The 15,835-nt window shown below is 54.6% G+C and overlaps 1 protein-coding gene across 6 annotated transcripts in view; it reads right to left on the bottom strand.

The window, feature by feature from the left end:
- ZMIZ1 (zinc finger MIZ-type containing 1) overlaps positions 1–15,835 on the bottom strand; it is a 245,837-nt gene that overhangs the window by 89,206 nt on the left and 140,796 nt on the right. For all 6 annotated transcript variants that reach the window (XM_054522404.2, XM_024253583.3, XM_063727598.1 and 3 more), the window contains one exon: positions 9,242–9,347. In XM_054522404.2, the coding sequence (XP_054378379.2) occupies positions 9,242–9,347 (106 nt within the window). The remainder of the gene's footprint in view (positions 1–9,241; positions 9,348–15,835) is intronic.

Here is a 15,835-nt window from a genome sequence, read left to right on the forward strand (position 1 = left end):
ACAGCCTACCCCGGGCCCCGGAGCCTCCTTCAGAGCTGCACTTCTTAACTACGGCACCCTCAAGTGTGGTCTAGGTGATATGGCCCCCCAGGTTGCTTAGGTAGTCACAGGTCCCAGTGGGAGAACCACTGCAACCTCAGCTGTCTTTCCATCTTTGGGATGCTGTTGTTTCTAAGAAGAGAGGCTCAGTAGTTTGGTGCTCACAGGTCTTTAAGCCTTTCCTAAACTCCTTCACCCCTCACCTCCCCTTTTTTTTTAATTAAAAAAATTTTTTTGTAGAGATGTCTCACTATGATGCCCAGGCTGGTCTCAAACTCCTGGGCTCAAGTGATCCTCCCACCTCAGCCTCCCAAAGTGCTAGGATTACAGGGGTGAGCCACTGCATCCGGCCATCACCTCCCTTTTTCAATAGCAGAGAACTGGCTAACCCTCCATCACTGAGCAGTCACCTATAGCTAAACTAGGAGACAAGGTATGGTTTCTATTGTCTTTATTTTGGCAGTTTCTGAATATGGTAAGGGAGACTGATCTGCCATTTAAGGAAGCAATATAAAATTTCCTTTAAGAAATAATAAGAACTCAATCTTAATACAAGCGGTACTGAAATACAGCAGAGATGATGAGGGTGTGATATCAGTGACTGAGTCTGGAAAGCATCTCGTTGCAGGCACTGTGGGTGCCTCTTCTACACAGCCTCTGCTTACTGCATGCACCGGGACTCTGCCTGGGCGTTTTCTGCTAACTCGAGTGCCAAGGGTTCATCCACCTGCTCCCCGACCTCAAGCTGACCTTGCCCAATAATGGTGGAGAGATGGTGAAGAAATGCCTCCTCCTCCTCGCCTCTCAGGTGGGTAAAGGGCACATTCTAGCTGCCAGCACTCCCAGCAGGACTGAGCCCCAGGTGTCCACAGCAGGTTACATGCTTCCTAACCACTCTTTTCACTGACTTCCTTCCCTTCCCCATCTCATTTCCTCCACTTCTCGATCAGTGCTTTCTGGGATCCTCCTGAAGGAACAACTTGCACTGGAATCCTCACTGCAGGCTCTGCCTGTGGGAACCCACACTCAGACACACATCATCTAGTTGCAATGCCTGCAGCAGCCTGGCCTTCCCCTATTACAGACCTCGTTAATCCCTACTCCTACTCACTGTGCAGATCCCCTGTCCCAATCAGGTGGCTGTGGGGCGGCATAGGGGGTGGGCTGCTGAGGGCCCTGGTGACAGAAGCAGGCCCTTCTTAGGGTCCCATCCTCCAGGCTCCCCTCTCATTTTGGACAGGCCTGGAAAGCAGGTACCCACTGGCTCGGCCCAGGGTGTCCTTGTGTACACCCCCGCTCTGTGGGCAGGGGGGCCAGTGATGAGCTAATCCCCCAGATGAGAGGTCTGTCCCCTGGAGCTCTCGGGGAACCAGAGAGGGCTGTGCTAGGAAAACTGCTGAGCCAGCCAGGAGCTGCCTGCTCTCCTCACCCTGCCCCTGCCAACTCCAACCAAACTCTGAAGAAACCCATGACTGCTGCTGCTTCTGCTTAAAAACAGAAAGAAGAAAATGTGGGAAACAAAGAAAAGAGTCACCCTCCGGCCCCATCCAGATAGAGCCATTACTTGTAAGTTGACATTTTGGTATATTCTCTTCTGGTGTCTGTGCCTAAATACATGTACATTTTGTTTTTGCACCTGGCTGGGATCATACTAAGTCTAGCACTTTGTTATCCTTCTAGAGAGTTAATATTACACGTAAGCATTCCCACATAGTCATCATTCTTTGGAGACCTCATTTTAATGGCCGTAGAAATAGCCTGGAAGTTGTTTCCACATCTGCCCTTTCTCATTCTGGGCATGGCAGAGCCCCTCCCCACTGCTCATTCCTGGAACCCCAGGGACCATCACAGCTGCCCCTCCCCCCAATTTCTTGGCCTGGGAACACTGTGTCCATAAACCATCCCTTTTCTCCAAGAGCACAGTGAGGCCACCGGATCTCAGGCCTCATTCCCTCAGGGAGGTGGGGGAGGGGACGGAGGCCAGGGCCCCTGGCCCAGGCCAGGCCAGGCCAGGCCACCCACCAGTTAGTTCACCCAGGGTCATTCAGAGGGAGGTGGTTCCCTGTGCTCCAGATCTGACCATCCTGGAAATCAGTCCTGCTTCCAGCACCAGAAGCCATGTGACCTGGGTCTGTGTCATCTCTCAGAGCCTCAGTTTCCTCCTCTATTAATAGGCATGCTGATAAGAGCGCCAGTTGCCTTTCCCACGGCACTGAAACAGAGGGAGGTGAGCGCGTGAACAGGTTTCGTCCACTAAACAGATCTGACCATGAGTCAGTTCCAAGAGGCCGGGTGATGAAATCCAGAGCCCTTTCTAGGGGCACCTGACCGGGGCGGTGGAGACAGCCCAGCAGGAGGAAGGAAGCCAAATCCCTCCCCAACATCCCAGCTTTGCTGAGCTTGGATGTGGGGGTGGGGGCCGGTGTCCAGGAGGAAGTCTGTCCCGGCCTTGAAAAGGTGCCCCAGCCTGCCAGGCGGCTGGCATTTCAAGGGCAAGGGCCCGCCTGCCTGCTGTCTCTGGGGCACCGGCAGCTGGTAACAAATCCCCTGCAATTTGCACCCACCAATCCTGCCTGCTCACTGGGCGGCTGCGAGCTGTTTTTCACGCAGAGCTGCACAAAGCTTTGTCTTAGAGAGACAGCTCTGGCAGGGTGTCCCTGAATAAGGCCATTTGTCCTCCCAGTAACGGGAAGGCGGCTGCATGTTCTGGGGTGGGCAGAGGCAGAGAGGGGTGGAGAGTAGCCACAAGGGAAGTGTGAGGGGGAGATCGGAGTCAAGCCACCAAAGGAGACCAGGAATGTCCCCACCACCACGGGGTCTGAGAGTCCACCATTCAGCCAGGTGAGAGCAAGAGGGCTTGCTTCCAAAGACAGAAGTTGAAACAGTGGTTTATGACCTGGCTTAAGGTGTCCTGAGCAGAAGAGGTAGAAATGTCTTGGCTGGCCTCTGACGCCTATGCCTCTCCCAACAATCTGAAGGCTGGGGCACTCTCCAAGGCCCTTGGGGTCAGGGTCTTTCTCTGAGCCCTGGGGCTGCAGCACAAGTTGTTACAGAAGCTCCCTGGGATTGAGAGCTCCAGTGAAGTACCTAGACTCTCCCAAGCACTCTCTCCATGGACCACAGGCCACAGACAGGGAGGGTGAGACAGGGACCCCTTTGCATTCCTGATTCTTTACCTCCCAGGCTGGCCAGTGGCCCAGGGCATGTCTCAGCCCCCCTCCTGTGATCTGCTGACATTTCCCATGGCTGCCAGTTCCTCTGGGGACTGTCAAAACATCAGGGAAACCAGGCTGAGGAGATGTTTGTGGACAAAAAGTAAGTGATCCACTCTGCATGGGACCCAGGACTCGGGCTGCTGTGTTGCGATGGGAGGGTGTCCTTGGAACAGAGGTCAGAAACATTCATGTCCACAGGGCTGGTTTCCAACGATGGGGAAGGCCAGGGGTGTGAGACAATAGAGAGGGATGGGGAGGGTACAACGCCTGTCCCAGAGGTCAGCCACCACCACCCAGTCAGTCCCAGTCAGCTGTGAGGACGCGGGTCCAAGATTCCCACTCAAAGGAAGCCAGGCATTTGACTCTATTGTACAAATTTCCTAAACAGTGACTGCTGGCAACTTGTATGCATTAAAACAAAACATTGAGTGGTCCAACCTCAGGAGTCTGTGGGCCACATCTGGCCCATGAGCAGCCAGTCTGTGTGTTCTGATTGACAGCCACCAGCCACTTATCCCTAAGGAAAGCTGGCTTCTTCCTCAGTGGGGGCAGTTCTTCCAGTTCTCACCACTCTCCTGAGTTCTGACGACCTGTCTCACGACATCCTGCGGAAGCTCCAAGGCCTCCTGGACCTGCCGCTCTCTCTGCGTTTTGACTCTGCCAATAGCATGAGGGTGGGAGCCCACAGCTGTGAGGCCAGCCTCAGGGAGACAGGAAGGGCGCAAGAAGGCAGCAGGCATTCGGGCTCTCTTCTGGACTCTGGCCCTGCCTCGCTAGGACTTGGGGTGGGTCCTCCCCTTCTCTGGGCCCTGGGCTCCGGCACTCCCTATTTGATTATTTCAAGTGACTGGCTGCTCACGGGGTCAGCTGAGGCCATATGGCTTTCTTCAAGCATGGACAGGAGCTAAGACAGGCAGAAGGCTCTTGGGGACCTCGACATGGCGACTGCCTGGTGCTTGGTGCCCACGTTGCCAGCAGGCATGGGACTGCTCGGTGCTGAGGAGGCTGACATTTCAGCGCTGCCCGCCAAGTCCCCTCGGGCTGGCATGGAAGGTGGGGGTGGGGCAATGCTAAGGCCTGGCCTGGGGAGAATCAAGGGAGCATCAGGATGCCGGGCCAGGCAGGTGACCTTCTGTACTGAGGAGGGAGGGGGCCTGGTGAGGAGGAGGATCCCGCCCGCGCACGTGCTCCTGTGAGCGCGCTCCGAGGCTAAAGGCTGCGCCAGAACAAAGAGCTGGGGGCTGGGCGTCCAGGGCCGCGTGGAGCCGCCTGCCTGGCGGCTGCTGCAGTGACTGCCTGTGCTCGCCTCCTGCGCACTCTCCCAGGACACACACGCACACACACACATGCACGCATGCATGCACGCACATGCACACACGTGAACCACGGCCGGCTCACCGCCAGCTCTCCTGACAAAGCCCCGCTCCAAGCTCACTCACTGCATGATCTCATCCTGGCCCTCCTTGGCTGGCCTGGCCTCCTGACAAGGGAGACAGACGGGGGATGCAGCGCCAGGGCAACACACACAGGCATGCACCCACGCACAGATAACATGCATGCAGACACAGATAGGCATGTGCATATACACAGCCATGCACAAACACCATGCAGATACACACATGTACACAACTATGCGCACACAGGTACATATACGTCATAGACATACACACACCATGGACACAGCCATGTACATGTACACAGCCACACACAGCATGCACAGATACACACATGTACACAGCCATGCAGACACACACAGAGACATGCACATGTACACAGGCACACACCCACATACAAAGCCACATACTCTCCCCAACACAAACATACACAGCCACACACACACCATACACACAGACATACAGAGGGAGAAATTCTGAGACCCAGAGAAACCCAGGAAGGCAGAGAAAGCCATGGGAAGCTAGAGATGGACAGGGGCCGCTGCACAGAGACAGACCTACAGACACCCAAGACCAAAGAAAGAAAGGAGCGGGGAGCCCTGGGACGTCAGAACTGCACAGGCACGTCAGACAGGTGTGGAAAGGCAGGAGGGTGGACAGGTGGCCCAGACTGGCTGAAGAGGCTTGGGGGCTGGAGCGAGTTCTGGAACTGCAGAGGCCTCCCTGGGAGTGGGCTGGGCAGGTGTGAGTGGCCATCCCCACACAGGCACACCAGGGCTGTGCCCAGGGGCAGGGTCACTGCAGGTCACCCACACCCACAGAGCCAAGGGGAGAGAGGACAGTGGGAAACAGGCTTGCTGCCACAGAAAGGGCCTTAGAGAGGCTAGGCACCACATCGGCTAAGAGACAGACACATGGAAGCAGGGGAGGAAGGCTAGAGGGTCATATTTACTTGGCCCCCAGTGTGCGTCAGGTATTAGCTGGGCCCCTTCCTCACTCCCATGATTAGGGGGTCCCATTGCATCCTCACAGGCAGCCCATGAGGTGGGCAAATCAGCTGTTCACAGACGAGGCCACAGCCCGGAGAGGTGGCCAAGAGGAGGCCTGGTGCTGGTGCCATGTCTGGGACTTGGGGTCCCAGCTCTGCTCCCCACGGCCTCCACCCCTCTTATGGCCCAGACTGCTCCTGGCAGGCCCTTCACCCCTCAAATAAAACCACCAGGTAGAGGCTACCCCCTCAGACTGGCCCCCTTTCCTTTCCAGAAGATGGGGCAAGCAAGGGGTGGCTGGGATCCCGAGAACCCATATGTCTGGATGGGTGGCCTTGAAAGGTAGTCATGGCTGTGGACACTGACAAGGGTTTGACTCCTAATAAGGAAATTTGAAGATGGCCAAGCCACAGGCACTGCTGTGCCTCAGTGTTCTCAGCTGCAGAATGGGTACACTGAGAATTCATGTCCTGGGAGCCTGTGTAGTGTCAAGAGTGTCACGTGAGTTCACAGACACAATGCATGGGAAAGGGCTTTCTAAATTACAAAGGCTGTGTTCAAGCAGGGGTGCAGATGGAGGAAAGAATAAAGCCCCGTTTCAAGCGAAGAAGTGATGCTGGGAATGCCACTCAGAGGCCTTAATGGAGACCCCTGAGCAGCATGAAGGGCTCTCTCCAAAGGAAATGGAGGGCTGCCCAGGCCTGCTGTGATGGGGCAGGCAGAGCCCTGGGCCTGCAGCCAGGAGACTAGTTCAGGCTCCAGCCTATCACTTATGAGTTGGGTGACCTCAGGGAAGTTATAGGACCTCTCTGAGCTTCCATTTCTTCATCCATAAATGTAGATAGCATTCCGTGTCTCACAAAGCTCAGCACCACCAAAACACATATGAGAACACCCAGCACATGCCAGCAGGGCAGGGGTTTCAGTGACCCTTTGTGGAGGGGCTGCACAGAGACCTGAGTCTCTCCTGCTCCTCTGGGGAGGCACCGGGCTCCTGGGACAGCCCATTCTCCAGGTCTGCTTCTCCCTCTGTGGCATAGTTTTGCCTCTTAAATTTCCCTCTGTCTCCATTCCACTCTCGTCTTCCTGATCCAGCCACCATCACCCTCACCCCGACCTCCCCAGTGATCTGTCAACTGGCCACCTACATCCAGGCGGGCCTCCACCTCCCCCCACCCCCCATGCAATCTGTTCTTTTATAGCCCGAGCTGTCGTCACAAAATGAGCATTTAACCGTGTTCCCATTACTCTCAGGACAAAGACCGTGACCTCCAAGACAGGCCCTGAATGTTTCCGCTGCTGCTGACCTCTCCAGCCTCGCCTTTGCCATGTACCCCCTGCCTCTGGGCTCCAGAATCACTGCCTTTCTCTTAGTTCTGACAAAAAGCCGTGCATGCTCCCCTTCTACCTCAACACCTTTGCACAGGCTGTCCCCTTAACTGCAAAGACGCTCTTTCTCTTTTTCTTCACTTACTCAACCTTTGAGTCTCGGGGAAGACTGCTACAACCCCAGAGTGGTCTGTCCTCAACAACACCCCCTTGCCATCCTTCACTTTTCCTTCAAGGCACTTACCACAGCTTGAGCTTACACAGACACACACACACACCCCTCTAATTATTTGATCAATGTTTTCCTCTCCCTCTAGACTGGGGTCAAGAAGTATAGTTAATCACTAGGCTTTTTTATTGTTGTTTCTTGGTTGTTGTTGTTGTTCTGAGACAGGTTCTTACTCTATCACCCAGGCTGGAATGCAGTGGCTCGAACTTGACTCACTGCAACCTCCACATCCCAGGCTCAAGTGATCCTCCCATCCCAGCCTCCCAAGCAGCTGGGACCACAGGCGTGCACCACCACACCCGGCTAATTTTTGTATTTTTTTGTAGATATGGGGTTTCGCCATGTTACCCAGGCTGGTCTCGAACTACTGAACTCAAGAGATCCCACCTGCCTGAGCCTCCCAAAGTGCTGGGATTACAGGTGTGAGCCACTGCACACAGCACTTGTTTTCATAAATAAAGTTTTCGTGGAACCAGCCAACCCCACTCCTCTATGTACTATCTATGGCAGCTTTCACAGAGCCCCCAAAAGCCCCTGTCTGGCCTTTGATGGAAAAAAGCTTGGTGGCCCCTGCTCTGGACTGTAAGTTTCTTAAGGCAGGACCCTTTCTGTTTAGTTGCTCTTGTAAATTCAGCCCTTGCCGGGTGCCTGCACTTAAGAACGGGCACTTAAGAGGTACGTGTCTTTGATAAGTCATTTCTACCCTGTCAACGTTGTATTGACTTAAGTCATTATTAAAACTGCACACTCCATCAGGAATAGATGTCCCTTGTGAGATTCCAAGACCATTTTCTGGCAAGCAGTTCAATACGATAGCAATATCCCAATGCAGGCGGGCACGTCCAGGGTCTCAGAGTAGCTATTGGCTAATGAGGCCGCCACACATCTATGTGTGCAGCACCATCCATGTGTGCAGACTGGAAACATACATGGAAAGAGGCACAAACTCGCACGCAAGAGATTATAAATTGAGCAGATTTATGGAAACACATTGTGAGATGTCCTTACAACGTTTTCATGAAGGCTGTGTCTATATACACTCCAAAGAACTGACTGATGAATTCAGTGAAAACGTCCGTTTTATTGTTATACAAAGGAAATAACTGTTTCTTTTTTTCTTTTTCAACTGCTTGTCCTGACTCCATAAGGAATATTAACAATATCCAGACATGGTGCTAGGCACTTTATGTATTTCTAGCACTTACAATGACCCCTGAAGTCAGGGGTCTCCTTATCATTCCTGCCTTCCCAGAAAGATCAGCTGAGGCTCAGAGACCACACACTTAGCAAGTGACAGGTCTGTCAGGCTTAAAGCTAGCAGGGCACTTGTGGCCTAAGCAAGGTTATGAGGATGGTGGGAAATGTAATAAAACTGTATCTTTAAAGTGCTCAAAGCCCTCCCAGACAGAATGCTGCTTGGCACTCTCCATGGCACCTGCTTACTGCAGGGTCAGGAGACCGCAGGTGATGACAAAGTTGCAATACGGAACCCTGAGTGTACTGATTCATTTTGTTTTGAATTTTGTGTTTCACTTTAAACAGTTTTTGGGGAATGAAGGAATGTAGTGGAGTATAAAGGTTAAGAATGCTGACTCTGAAGTACAGGCCTAGGCTTAAATCCCTGCTCTGCTGCCTTCCAGCTGTGTGGCCTTGGGAAATCTCCTCAATGTTTGTGTGCCTCAGTTTCCTCATCTGTCAAATGGGGAGCTCACAGTGCTTATGCCAAGGCGTCACTGTGGTGATGGAGTGAGCTGATGCTGGTCCTGCCTGTAGCACAGTGCCTACTGCTGGGTTTGGTGTGCCTCGGGAGCCTCTCTGGCCCTGCAGTACCCCTGAGGCAAGTATACTCCCTGGGAGAGGCACGGAACAGCCCCAACTGTGGGTCCCACAGCTTGGTGGATGAGTTGCTCTTCCTCAGGGGTTCGTTCACACTACACCTAGACAAATGGAGGCACCAGAAGGCAGGGGCAGCAAACAGGCCTGGTTTATAGTCAGTTCCCCTCCCCACCTCCTGATGACATCGCGGAGTCCCCCACGGACACCTACCGGCAGACTTCGGGGTGAACTTGTCTCGGTTTGCAGCACACACAGCCAGCAGTCTGTAGCCGAGGTCCAGGTCAAAGCCTTGCTGGGCTGCCACCCGACTGACCACCTGACAGCAAGAGGGGAGGAGGGCAGGTGAGTCACAGAGCCCAGAGCCAATGGATATGCCCGTTTTGCAGGTGAAGTGGGTGAGGTGGGCAAGCTAAGGCAGTACCCCACCATCAGGCAGAGCCGGGAGTCCACCGTGCCTTCTTCAGTTGCTCAGCAAATACTGATGAACACTTCTTCCGTGCCAGGCCCTGGGATCCTGGCCCCGTCCTTAGGGGTTTCCCAGGCTGACGATGGGCCCGACACCAAACCCATAGGCCCCGCCGCTTCCAAGGGCTCAGATTCGACCACATTCTAGAAGTCGGCTGGGGATCCTGTACCACCATCCTTAGGGATGGCCCTAAGGGTCTCTGCTCCATCTGTGTGGCTCTTCCATCTCCCTTCCATGCCCTGGGTCCTCAGGAACTCCCCCACCCCTCACTGAGCTCCTGCACCCACTGCTGGGGAGGGCTCACTGCCCCTCCTACCCCAGGGCTATCAGCATCACAGGGGCCTGTTACAAATGCAGAATCTTAGGCCCAGCCCTGCCCCTCCGAGTCAGCATGCGCCTCATCTAAAGCAGTGATTTAGGTCAGGTGCGGTGGCTCACACCTATAATCCCAGCACTTTGGGAGGCTGAGGCGGGTGGATCACTTGAGGTCAAGAGTACGAGACCAGCCTGGGCAACATGGTGAAACCCCGTCTCTCCTAAAAATACAAAAGTTAGCCGGGTGTGGTGGCGGGTGCCTGTAATCCCAGCAATTCTGGAGGCTGAGGCAGGAGAATCGCTTGAACCTGGGATGGGGAAGTTGCAGTGGGCCTAGATCGCACCACTGCACTCCAGCCTGGGCAGAACAGCAAGACTCCTTCTCAAAAAAAAAAAAAAAAAAGCGGTGATTTAGAACAAGCTGCTTCCCACAGGGCTTCAGGTCAGAGCTGCTTAATTGACTAAGGCTTCTGGGATGGGGCAGGCATTGTAATGCTGCTGCGTGCCAAGCACCCTGCAGCCCCCTCAACCTTAGCTAGAAACCGCAGGACTCCCACGCTCAGCCTGGGGTCTGTCTCTAGCCTCAAGCCCCAGCAAATGGGGGGCTTCCATAACAGCAGCGGCGTGTTTGGAGCCTGAAGGTCCCACCCATCTCCTTATAAATCTCAGAAGTAGGGACTGGCAGGGTGAGAGGCGGCAGACTGGGAGGGCCATCGGTCCCCTGGAGGGCAGTGTGGGACGGGGCACTCCAGGGGGGACCCTTGGATGGCTTTGCAAGCTCGTGCCCCTCTGGCTTCACTCTGTCCCCACCCATTCCCAGGTGTTGCACGACTCCCAGATCTGCTCCCTCACACCCGCCTTCCTCATTAATAGCAGCAAAATTAGCTTTATTTATTAAGAAGGAAGGACCTTGGAAAATGGAGTCATTTAGAAAGCAGCTGGGGTGGCTATGGCTGAGTAGGGAGAGCACCCAGATGTGGTAGGCTGGTTCTAAAAAAGGGGGGACTCCGCTGCCAAGCCCCCAGGAACCACCTGCTCCAGAGGCGCCTGGAGGGGCCTCAGACTGCCATGGGGTTTGGCCTGGCCCCTAGATCCAACAAAATCGTTCCCCACGCCTGCCTTAAATCTCAGGGATTTGTGAAAGGGGCTCTGGGGCTAAAAGGGGTGGGAACACCACTTACCTAGGCCAATTTAAAACAACACTGGAGACTCAGAGAATGTCCTGTGCTAAATCAAGGAGGAGCCAATGGGTTCCCCTTCCCAGGATCACCAGTGACTCTTGGAATGGGACTGTGGCCCTCCCTGCACCCCTCTGTGCAGGGCTAATGTTGGAGCCAGGTTGGGAGGGAAAAGGATGTTGTTAGGTTAGGATGTTTGCTCAGCGTCTCTGCCGCAAACAGAAGCCCCTGGCACAGAAGTCTTCCACACTCCTTAGGCCTCTTTCCCACAGGCTCTGTTTGACCCTCTACATGTCCCAGTCTCTGGGACATCCTCACCATAAGTCTCACTGTTCACATAGAAAAACTGAGGTCCCTAACTCTTCATGGCCTGTTGAATATTTCAAGTCTGCAGACAGACTCTCCTCCAGAGAGTGAGGAGGAAGGTTCTGGGCTGGAGGGACCACTGCAGTTCATACATGGACTCTCGTGCCCACCCTCTTTGTAGAACCTCAGGTGGATGCCTGTGAGCACAGAGCGACCTGTTTTGACTGGTGCAGTAGTGAGGTTGCTGTCAATGGGAAACACTGATGCTTACAAGTGCTTCAGTGAAAATGCTGGCTCCCACGTACATAGATGCTTTGTATGCAACAAAGTGCAAATTCTTCCAGCAGTTCCACGAGGTAGGTATTATTATTATTATTATTATCTCTGATTTACAGATAAGGAAAGAGGTTGAACAACACCTCAAAGCTAGTCAGTGACACAGACAGGATGTGATCCAGGCAGTCTAGCTGAAAACTCTGGGCTCTTTCCGTGCTAAGACTTCTTTCTCAGTCCACAAAGGGTTAACGCCATAACTTCCAACCTGCACTGAGGACCCTCAGGCCCTGGGTTCAGGGCAGGAAGGCAAAAGTCCCCATGTTTGGCCAATACTGGCTAATCCTGTTGCTCTAGTTAAAAAGGAAAAAATACTAGCTAACTTGAGCTAGAGGGGCTTGGTGCTATATGGTGGCTGCAAGGGCCAACCGGGTGGGTGGAGGAGCAGGGAGTCTCTGCTTGTCACCAAGTCCCCTGTGCCCCAGCATTCAGAAGGGTCACTGGCTCCAATAGCCTCCTTTCACTGATGAGGAAGTCAAGGCCCAGAGAGGGCAGGACCTTGCTCAAGGCCACAGAGCACAGGTATGGCAGAGTGAGCTGAATCAAATCCTATAACCCTAGAGTGCCTCATGCATTCCTATCCCCTGGGTTCCTCTGGCCCAGCCTGAGGACCCCCAGAAAGTCCTGTGAGGCAAGGTCTGACTGGCAGTGGTGGGAGCGTGGGCTCAGCTGTGCAGCTTGTTTTTCAGAGAGGCCCGTTCTCACCCCAGTGGTCATGATGAGGGGTCCTATGGGGTGCAAGGACCCCTCACCATAAAGGCCAGTGTGAGTGGCTGGGGCTCTGTGACCCTCTGTTTGCTGTCCAGGCACTGCTGCTTGACCCATGGTAGTGGGGTGGGGGTGGCAGGGGGGAAGCACTCCTGAGGCTGCCCTGTCATCCTGGCTGCCAGACACCTAGACCCCTGGAGCCAGGGGACCTCACAGGTCAGGGAACCCAGCCTCATGCCACAGATAGGGAAACTAAAGTCCAGACACAAGACGGAGAACTTGGCTGGGTATGGTGGCTCACACCTGTATTCCCAGCACTTTGGGAGGCTGAGGCAGGACAGCTTACACCCAAGAGTTCAAGACCAGCCTGGCAAACATAGCAAGATCTCATCGGTACACAAATTTTTTTTTTCTTTTTTTTTTTTTTGAGACAGAGTCCCGCTCTGCTGCCCAGGCTGGAGTGCAATGGCACGATTTCAGCTCAGTGCAACCTCCGCCTCCTGAGTTCAAGGAATTCTCCTACCTCAGCTACCCGAGTAGCTGGGATTATAGGCATGCACCACCACGTCCAGCTAATTTTCTTTTGTACTTTTAGTAGAGACAGGGTTTCACCATGTTGGCTAGGCTGGTCTTGAACTCCTGACCTCAGGTGTGCTTGGGATTATAGGCATGAGCCACCGTGCCCAGCCCCATTTGTGCAAAAAATTTTTTAGTCTGGTGTGATGGTGTAGGCCTGTGGTACCTAGCTACTTAGGAGGCTGAGGTGGGAGGATCATTTGAACCCAGGAGTTTGAGACCATCCTGGGCAACATAGCAAGGCCCCACCTTTAAGAAAAAAATTTTAAAAATTGGCCTGGCATGGTGGCAGGCACCTGTAGTCCCAGTTACCCAGGAGGCTGAGGCAGGAGGATCGCTTAAGCCCAGGAGGTCAAGGCTGCAGTGAGCAATGATCGTGCCACTGCATTCCAGCCTGGATGACAGAGCAAGACACTGTCTCTAAAATTTAAAAAAAATTAAAAAAAAAAAAAAGAGGACGGGTGACTTGCTTAAGGTCACGTGGTGAATTACATTAGTCCCACAAAGCAACTGAGTTGTCTTGAAAAGCGTGCAGCCTGCTGGCCACAAAGCAGGAGGACAGGCTGTCTGGGGAATGCTGGAGAAGGGGTCTCCATTACTGGCAGGGGGCGGGACCCGAAAGGTCTTTCTGACTCTGACTTCCTCTGAAGCTGCAGGGCGTCCTCGTTGGGGAGATGAAGGAGAGGCCTGCTGATACGAAATGAGGTCCATTTCCCTCCTGGACCTGCTCTCCCACTGTCTCCTCTGTCTTCTGCCGTTCCCTAAGCTCACGGGAGGGAGAGGGTGCCCAGAGGGGCTACTCTGCCCGACTACTGGAGGAGGAAGGGCCTGCTTCTGATGAGGAAGTGGTGGCCTGGGGCTTGTGCCGCCCCCTGGGGCAGGGCCTGGGGGTCCTGTGCTTCCTGCATCCTTAAGTCTCAAGATGTGAAGCAGACGGGAGGGCAGGGCCAGGTCTGAGGTCACTTTAATTGTGCCTGAGCTGCTTAGAAGCGAGTATGACAGAAATGTGTCCATTTGCTGCTCGAGGCTAAGTGATTTTTAATTTATATCCTCAAAGTAAGCCGGATCCAGAGGAATTTGGAGTTTGCTTCCAGAGGTCACCCAGGGGATTGCAGCAACCTGGAGGGCTCAGGCTGACACCTGGATAGGGAGGGTGTGTGTGCGCGCGTGTGGGGAGGGGACAGCTGTCTTGCTCCACCTAGGTCCCTTGGGATCTACCTCCTGCATCCCGTTCTTCTCCATGGAGCAGGGCTGGGGCTGAGGATGCCTGGGGAATGGGGGCACTGGCAACAGGGCCCAGAGGCTCCCAGGGAGTCTGTGGGACCAGCCTGGGACTAGGGTAAGCTGCTCCCCCTCCCAGTGGCCTTGTTTGTAAAATGGGAGTGGTGACTCCCTGCCCACCTCAAAGGGTCTTTATAAGGATCCAAACAGACAGTGCCTAGGGAAAATACCCTGAGCATTGAAGTGTCGTTTATGACAATTCCCACTACCCCCCACCAAGCCCCTTCAAGCTGCTGGCTCAGCAGCTTGACTCAGGAAGCTAGACTCAGGTCTCTGCAGCCGTGGCCAGGCTGCAGGAGTGGGGGCCATTCCACCAGGTGCATGCCTTACACTGGAGGCAGGGAGCAGAGGCCCAGGAGAGTGGGCACTGTCTACACAGCCTCCCCTGCCATGGATTCCTCTCTGTTCAGCCAGATCCCATGAGGCCCTCCCTGGGCTCCCTCCTCCAGGAAGCCCTCCATGATCCCTCCATCCTGCCCTCCAAAGATGCTCCCTTCAGAGCTCCTGACCCCATACAAATCATAGCCTGTCACTCTCCTGCTGACAACCCTTCAAGGGCTCCCCACTGCCCTCCAAATAATGCCCAGACTCTTCTCGCTTGGCCTGTGGGCCCTGCGTTAGCTGCTTTCCACTTCCTTCCTCTGCCTCATCTCACACGCTTCTTTCCCTGGGCTCCAGCCACCTAAGCCTTCTTTCTGTTCATGAACACAGCAAGCCTCAGGGCCTTTGCATTAGCAGTTCCCTCTGCCTGGAGCACCCTGCTCTCTCATCCTCCCAAAGAGGTCAACTCCTCAGGAGACATTTCCTGCCCTGTGCCCTTGCCCCTTCTCCCAGAGCTCTGGCATGTGTCTGTTTGCTCCTTTGTGGGTTCAATGTCAGGCTCCCCCTGGCAGGCCAGCCCCTTGACAAGGGTCCCTCCGGGGCCCAGCACAGGGCCTGGTCCCCAACAAGAGCCCAGTGAATGTTCATGAATGAACGCATGGACAAGAGGACCGAGGCAGAGCCAGTTCCTGGTCCATCCAGGCCGGCGAGGGCCACTCTCTGATTCATTCTCGAGTCCCCACATCCTAGATAGACAGGGTCAGGCTCGGGGCAATGTGCTGGAGACCGTGGCAGCCTGGCTGGCCACATGTCATGCAAGGTCCCCACCTCCTCCATCCTCCGCTGGGGTGGAAGTGAGGGGACCTCTGGCAACATCTGTCCCTGCCCACAGGGCTTAGCCTGGAACCAGATCCCCACAAAGAGGATTAGGGGGCTGTGGGGAGGGAGAGGGGAGCCCGTGGGCTGAAGGATGAGGAAGACTGGGCAGTGCAGGTGGCTGCTCGATTTGGCTCGGTGGCCTGAGGGAGCCAGATGGTGCTGGCTTCTGACAAGCAGAGCAGCCCCGGGAGGGTCCTGGCTGCATCTCTGTCTGACATCCCTAATGGCCAAGGGCATCCCCTCTGGAGACAGGCAGGCCTCAGCTGGAGTCCCAGGCCCACCTCTAAGGCTGTGGGCCCTTGGGAAGTCAGTTACAGGTTTCAGTTTCCTCCTCTGTAAAATGTGGGGGAGGGTTGCAGTCCAGGCTCACTGAGGGGATTTGGTGGGATGGTGTATTCTGTGGGCCGACTCCCCGCCAGGCACAGAACAGATGCTTTGTCA

This window comes from Pongo abelii, chromosome 8 (genome assembly GCF_028885655.2).
Source record: "Pongo abelii isolate AG06213 chromosome 8, NHGRI_mPonAbe1-v2.0_pri, whole genome shotgun sequence".
Classification (NCBI taxonomy): Eukaryota; Metazoa; Chordata; class Mammalia; order Primates; family Hominidae; genus Pongo; species Pongo abelii.